The 7935-nt window shown below is 40.4% G+C and overlaps 1 protein-coding gene across 1 annotated transcript; it reads left to right on the top strand.

The window, feature by feature from the left end:
- The first annotated feature begins 1318 nt into the window (after positions 1–1318).
- trim107 (tripartite motif containing 107) lies at positions 1319–3374 on the top strand. Its single transcript, XM_060918448.1, has one exon. The coding sequence runs from the start codon at positions 1319–1321 to the stop codon at positions 2924–2926; it is 1608 nt and encodes a 535-aa protein (XP_060774431.1). The 3' UTR covers positions 2927–3374.
- The last annotated feature ends 4561 nt before the right edge of the window (positions 3375–7935 follow it).

Below are 7935 nucleotides of genomic sequence, written 5' to 3'. Positions count from 1 at the left end.
TTTGGTCTTGGCCATAGTGGAGTTTGGAGTGTGACTGTTTGAGGTTGTGGACAGGTGTCTTTTATACTGATAACGAGTTCAAACAGGTTCCATTAATACAGGTAACGAGTGGAGGACAGAGGAGCCTCTTAAAGAAGAAGTTACAGGTCTGTGAGAGCCAGAAATCTTGCTTGTTTGTAGGTGACCAAATACTTATTTTACAGAGGAATTTACCAATTAATTCATTAAAAATCCTACAATGTGATTTTCCTGGATTCCCCCCCCCCCCCCCCCCCCCCCCCCCCCATTCTGTCTCTCATAGTTGAAGTGTACCTATGATGAAAATTACAGGCCTCTCTCATCTTTTTAAGTGGGAGAACTTGCACAATTGGTGGCTGACTAAATACTTTTTTGCCCCACTGTATAGTGAAGTTAAAGTCATAAGTTTCCCAAAAAAATAATACTCAAAGTACAGATACTCAGTGTACTTAAGCACAGTACTCAAGTAAATGTACTTCATTACTGTTCACCTCTGTAATTTCATAATTACCATCAATGAACAAAGTTTGCCTGTTAGTAGATGGGAGAAGGAAAGAAACCTTCTCGAAAATTCTTTCATTAATATACACAAATAGGCAACTACTTTTACCTGTGACAATGAATAAATCTAACACATTAATGCTTCTTTTTAAAAGTAAAAAAAGTTTTCTTTTTATTGAAAAACGTTATAAAAAGTCATCTTTATTTTATCCTAAATCATTACCTTTGAAACCCTACTCTACAAAAGCCCTGTAGTATGCTCCTCATTTTCAGACATTATCTATTTTGCATGGCTTGATCATGAGCTGTGAAGTTTTGCATGCTCTCTCTCTGTCCATCATGGGGGTCTGTCCATATAGCTTTTTTTCTCTGGCAGAAAAGCACTGGCAGGGCGATAGGGAGTACTTCATCAAAAACATGCTCCCATGCTGTGGGTTTTGTTTCTCTGGCAACAATATCTTGACAACGTATCACCGCTCTAGCAGTCATATGATTTGGTTGCCTAAAAAGCAGCAACAGTGACGACATGTGGGCTTTGATCAAAAGTTCAGAAATTTTCAACTCAAAGCACTTCGAGTGGCTGGACATAAAAGGTGGAGTGCTCTGAAAAAAAGATGTTGGGTGCAGTGCTTTTTCTCTAGGTGGCTGCATACTCTCTCCTTGTTGGGAATAATTGAAAAAAGGTGCTGGATTTCAGAAAAAAAATGCTATATGGACACACATCTGTGTTTGGGGCTCACTATGATTGAATGATGTCCCATTCGGGGTGTACTTCTGCCATGTGTTTGGTGTTCCTTGCATGGGTGCTGGATCCACCACAACCCTGGCTGTGATAAAACAGTTGCTGAAGATGAATGCTCTCTTTTTCTTTTTCCTTGTATTTGTGCAGATCAAGAGTTTGGTAAAGTTACCAAACTTGGCTTCAAGTTTTTCTGAGAATCCCTTGAACCAGGAGCTTCGTTGCTGCATTTGTCTCCATCTGTTTTCTGATCCTGTCACGCTTCATTCTGGACATTCATTCTGCTTTGCATGTCTGGAGAAGAGCAGGAGCTTTAAGGCAGGTTTATCTGACAATCGCTGCCCGGATTACAGAATTCTGAACCAGTATTCTGAATTTGCACAGAGGATCCTTAAACTGGAAAACACCGTTGAAAGTTACCAGTCCACCATTCAGGAAACTGCTGAAGGTGCACCCCAGAGAGGTGTGAACGGAGAGGTGATGGAACGAAAAGATGAGCCGCCATCTTCTCGCCAGGTAGAAGATGGATGTGAAGCAATGTGCAACACTGGAAAAGCTGCTGCTGATCATTCAGATTGTACAGAAATCAAGTTATCCAATAAGTTAAGTAAAAACAGATCTCAAGTAGCTCCTGTGATGGTGGACATTCAAGCAAAGATTGAACTTGTGGATGATCTGCTGGCCAAGGCAAAGGAAAAAGAAGCTGCAGTCAAGACATCAAACACCAACTTTAAAGCAGAAGTGAAAGCGGTTCTGGAGGAAATGATGGAGCTTCTGAGGAGCGACAGCACAGCAAGGATGGAGTTTCTAGAGACCCAGTTAAGGCAGAGAGAAGAGGTTTTGGAGACTAATGTTCAAACTCTGTCAAATCTCCATAGACAGCTTAAGGAAACTGAGCTCCAGGTTAACACCTTGTTGGAGGAACAAGATGAAGCTAGATTTTATAAAGAGATCCTGGAGATTGAGAAACTTGCTGCCAGACTGATGGTAGAACCTCAGAAATTTGGAGCAAGTGATGAGAACGAGGCAAAAGTCACCATGAACCACATGTGTGATGAAATGGAACGCCACAATTATGACCTCCGTCTCAAACTTGGAGCTGCCCAACGCCATTTACAAAATATTCTTAACCCTTCTGAGGTGACTTTTGACTCTGAGACTTTGCATCCTTGTCTGGTGCTGTCTGAAGATCTTAAAAGTGTGTCCTTCAGTGCTGTCAAACAACCTTATCCAGCTGGGCCACAGAGGTTCACCAACTACTTTCAGGCTCTGAGTTCCCAAAGTTTCTCCAAAGGAGAGCACTGCTGGATTCTGCAAGCCGAAGGTTGCCCATGGGTTCTGGGGCTGTGCTATGGGGGGCTGCCCCGCTCTGGTACTGAAAGTGGTCTAGAAAGCAGAAGTGGAGCTTGGTGCCTAATGTGGTATGATAACCTACTTAGGGCATATGAAGGAGGAAGAGAGACCCCACTCAAGCGTACCCCATTTTTACAGAAGCTGGAGATCCATCTTAGCTTCAGCAAAAATTGTGTAGCATTTTCTAGCATAAGCAATGTGACTGGAGCCAAAACTCCTCTCCATACTTTTAATGTGAGCTTCACTGAGCCTGTCTATTTGGCTGTGAGAATGATGTCTGGTCAGCCAAAAGCTCGAATAACACTGTGCGGGTAATGGTAAATCTTAAATCCACCCCCATAGCACCAGCATCTCTGGGTCTATCCCAAGCTCGGGTCTGTGGAATTGCGCATGTTCTCCCTGGCTGTGTAGGTTTCCTCCAAGTTCTTCAGTTCCTTCTCACCTTCCAAAACATGCTGGCAGGTCAACTAGTAACCCTAACCTGCACTTAGTTTTTATATATATATATATCTATATCTATATATATATATATATATATATATATATATATAGTGCCCTATGATGGACTGCCGTATTGCCATCTTGTGCCCAGTAGGTTCTGGATGTACTGCGACCCTGACCTGGATGAAGCAGCTATGGAAGATGTATGAATGGGGGAACACAAAGATTCTTAATTATTATTGTGGATTACTAAAGTTAGGGGAGGAAAAGCCATGAAAATTATTACTCCTTGTGTCTACAATAAAAAAAAAATCCAGTTCTTCTTCTTCTTCCTCTTCTTCTTCTTATTATTATTACCTCGCCTGGGATGGAGTCCACCAGGGGCGAGGTTTTGTTTGTTTGTTTGTTTGTTAGTTAATGATATTATGGGAAAACGGCTGGACCAATCTTCATGAAATTTTCAGGATAGATAGGCATTGATCTCAAATAGAACCTCCAACATTTTGGGGGTCATCCGGTCAAGGTCAAGGGTTTTGTGGCTACTGTTTCATATAGAGGCAGTAGCCACTATGTCATCATGCTGTAAGAGTGTTATGCAGTACAGTGTGTTCTGATTGGCTGAAAGCAGCAGAGAATCAGAACCATGTTTATTGGCCAAGTATGTTCAAACACTTAAGGTCACCAAAAAGATTAAAATCATTTTTTTCGCGATATCTTCCTTCATATTCATCATAAGTGCTACCGGGCGAGGTTTGTTTTGCCTGGCAACACATTATTATTATTATTATATTTCTCACAAAGCATGCTGAATTTCATTCATCTTTAAATTGTTTTCTGGAGTTGAGTAAGTGATCAGGATTAAGGCAAATCAAGCACTTCACACTGGATCGTTACACTATACAATTTTCCTTCAGGGTTTAGAATCTGGGTTTCTGTAGAGTAGTAAAGTCTTCAAAACAATTCCTAAAATCAGTTACTGGATAATTCCTGAATCACTTGATCATCACTTGTGTCTGTTAGCATCTGATGGAAAATCTAAGCTACATGTTTCTATTTCTACCTGATATAAATGCTGCTTGTGCTCAGGAAGAATTATCTCTCCGTGACAAACATTGCCTTCCGCCACCCGTTTCTTTTTGTTCATTTTTGAATTATAGTAACTCTCACAAACATCCTAGAATTAAATAGTAATCAAATATACCATGCATTGAGAGGCTCCAGTTGAAATTATGGATTCTCTGAGGTGACTGGCATAGTACTATTTTCTTCAGAGCCCTGAAGAAAACAGTACTATGCCAGTCACTTTAGAGAATCCATAATTTCAACCGGAACCTCCCAGTGCGTGGTGTATTAGATTTATATCCCTCATCAAAAAATTTAAAACTAAAAGTGTTCAAATTGAATCTTGGCATAAACTCACTAGAGGCAGCCATGTTTGTTGTTTATGTCAGAGCAGCCTTCGACTTGCACATGTGCAATGTACCATGCTATCGCCTGCCTTGCTAGGCATGATCATGATACGTGGATCTACACACACACACGCGCGCTCGCAGAGCCACAGCTGTGACTTGAGTCGGCTGTAGAGCTTGAAATTGTGATTTCAGTTCATGGTATATCCAGGATATACCATGACTGACTCACACCATATCCATTTTTTTTTTTTTTTTAATTTTGACATCATGAGATACATTGCCTGGCAGCATGATGGTGTAGCTCGCCTCACAGCAAGAAGGTCCTGGGTTCGAGCCCAGCGGCCGACGAGGGCCTTTCTGTGTAGAGTTTGCATGCTTTCCCTGCGTGGAAAGCATGCATGGGTCTGCGTGGGTTTCCTCCGGGTGCTCCGGTTTCTCCCACAGTCCAAAGGCATGCAGGTTAGGCTAATTAGTGGTTCTAAATTGATCGTAGGTGTGAGTGTGAATGGTTGTCTGTGTCAGCCCTGCGATGATCTGGTGACTTGTCCAGGGTGTACCCCGCCTCTCGCCCATAGTCAGCTGGGATAGGCTCCAGCTTGCCTGCGACCCTGTAGGACAGGATAAGTGGCTACAGATAATGGATGGATGGAGATACCTTGCTTAATCAATGGTGGAACTATTTTATGTCATGTGAGCCATCCTTGGCCAATCCCTGAATGAGAATTTTTTTGATGAGGATATATAGTATAACATGTAACACTGCAATGACAGAAAAAAACATGAGGGTGGATGTAGAGTTAAGTGCATCATCAAATCCAGCACAGGTGTTTATCCAATGCCCTTAAAAGTGTGTCAGTTTCTAGCAATAGAAAGAAACACTTTAAATACACAAGGGGTATGCAAAATAAGGAGAGTAGCAGTCCTCCTTATCACTTTACATATACGTCTGAAGAATTGTAAAATGTTGTGCGATTTAATGATCACAGTGTAAGAGCATATGTAATGCATTGCTACAGTTAGTTCCCTTGTGAGACCTCATGTATACATTATATGAACCTAGAATATACAGTGCTCAGCGTAAATGAGTACACCCCCTTTGAAAAGTAACATTTTAAACAATATCTCAATGAACACAAACAATTTCCAAAATGTTGACAAGACAAAGTTTAATATAACATCTGTTTAACTTATAACGTGAAAGTAAGGTTAATAATATAACTTAGATTACACATTTTTCAGTTTTACTCAAATTAGGGTGGTGCAAAAATGAGTACACCCCACAGCAAAAACTATTACATCTAGTACTTTGTATGGCCTCCATGATTTTTAATGACGGCACCAAGTCTTCTAGGCATGGAATGAACAAGTTGGCGACATTTTGCAACATGGCGCCATGCATTTTTCTTTGTATTCCTCACCTTTGCGACGCCATACAGTTTTGAAGCCATCAGTTCCAAAAACATTTATCTTGGTCTCATCACTCCAGAGTATAGAGTCCCAGTAGTCTTCATCTTTGTCAGCATGGGCCCTGGCAAACTCTAGGCGGGCTTTTTTGTGCCTGGGCTTTAGGAGAGGCTTCTTTCATGGACGGCATCCATGCATGCAATTCCTCTGTAGTATACGCCATATTGTGTCATGGGAAATAGTCACCCCAGTTTGGCTTTCTACTTCTTTAGATAACTGCAGTGAACTTGCACGCTGATTTTCTTCAACCTTCTCATCAGAAGACGCTCCTGTCGAGGTGTTAACTTCCGTGGACGACCTGGACGTCCCTGTGAGATGGTTGCAGTTCCATCTTTCTTAAATTTTTGTACCACTTTTGCTACAGTATTCTGACTGATAAGTAAAGCTTTGCTGATCTTCTTGTAGCCTTCACCTTTGTGGTGCAAAGAAATAATTTTCTTTGGGGAATTCTGAAGAGACAAGTTGAGCATCACTCTCCATCCAGCATCCAGTCACTAAAAGAGGTCATTGTTGAAGAATGGAAAAAGATTGATGTTGCAAAATGTCGCCAACTTGTTCATTCCATGCCTAGAAGACGGTGCGGTCATTAAAAATCATGGAGGCCATACAAAGTACTAGATGTAGTAGTTTTTGTTGTGGGGTGTACTCATTTTTGCATCACCCTAATTTGAGTAAAATTTGAAAAAATGTGTAATTTAAGTTTATATTAACCTTACTTTCACATTATAAGTTAAACAGATGTTATATTAAACTTTGTCTTGTCAACATTTTGGAAATTGTTTGTGTTCATTGAGATATTGTTTAAAATATTACTTTTCAAAGGGGGTGTACTCATTTACGCTGAGCACTGTAGATACCGCCAATTAATATCCATTGACCATATTAAATTCGATTTTTTTTTAACATGACAGGCCCAGTATGTATGCATGTTTTAATATAAACATTAATCATGGTCATTAGTCACTTATTAAGACATTTGTGAAGAGACAAATTCAAAATCAAGTCTTTCCATAGTTATAATCAAGCATGATGATTGTAGAAAAAGTATCTTTGAAAACAGTACTTTTCAAATCCAGTACTTAACAAAAATGCTCACTTCTTACTATTGAGACTTTGGATTTTAAGTTTGCAAAGAAATCACTAACAGTAACCAAAAAAAGGCATGTAGAGGAAACACTGTTGATAGCACTTGCACTGTTGTTGGGCCTGGTATAAGTTTAATGAACGTTCTTTAAGAGCCTCCCATCAATGCTACATCTAAAATATCTTACTCAAAATTATTAATGTTATATATGCCTAATATATCTAGTTTTCCCCATCAAACAGACAAGAAGTCTGGTGCCTTCATAACCAACATTTTTTTAACAAACAAGGGGTTAACTGATGATAATAACCACAATCTAAACCTCAGTAACACAGAACAGGCCAGGGTTAGAGTGATGTCAGTACAAATAGAACCAAAGTGCAAATCTAGATAATAGTTCAAGTTGCCAGGCAGAGATGGAAACACGGTAAGGCACAGTATTTCCAAAATCCAGCAGGTTAATACAGAAGAAAGACAAAGGGTCATTAACATTCATCAGTAGTAGTCAGGATTGGCAAGGCTTCACAACATGAGTCTCCATATGCTTTATATATTGTGAGAACGGGAAGTGAAAATGCCAACTGAAGAAGTGTCCTTAGAATTCTGGGGAAAGTTCCTTCTGCTGACATTGGGGTGAAATGTCCCGGGTGGATGGTACACGTTCTTGTTCTGGGATTTGTTTGCACAACAATCCCACAACTTGAAGAACAGGATTACTTCAGGGCTATTCAGGTACACCCACACATATCATTTGTCTGGTCCTGCTGGGTGACGCTGATGGACAAGCTGAAGGAAGAATTGTCCCCCTCTAATACAGGGTTAGTCAAAATTATGTTAACACTTAAATGGTAGAAACCATTTATTCACAAAACATGCATCATATATGCAAGACGATTGACAGGACAGGGTGGCACGGTGGTGTA

This window comes from Neoarius graeffei, chromosome 4, assembly GCF_027579695.1.
Source record: "Neoarius graeffei isolate fNeoGra1 chromosome 4, fNeoGra1.pri, whole genome shotgun sequence".
In the NCBI taxonomy this organism is placed as follows: domain Eukaryota; kingdom Metazoa; phylum Chordata; class Actinopteri; order Siluriformes; family Ariidae; genus Neoarius; species Neoarius graeffei.
Note: the sequence above shows the minus strand (reverse complement) of the source record. Positions and strands in the feature narration are given on the sequence as shown.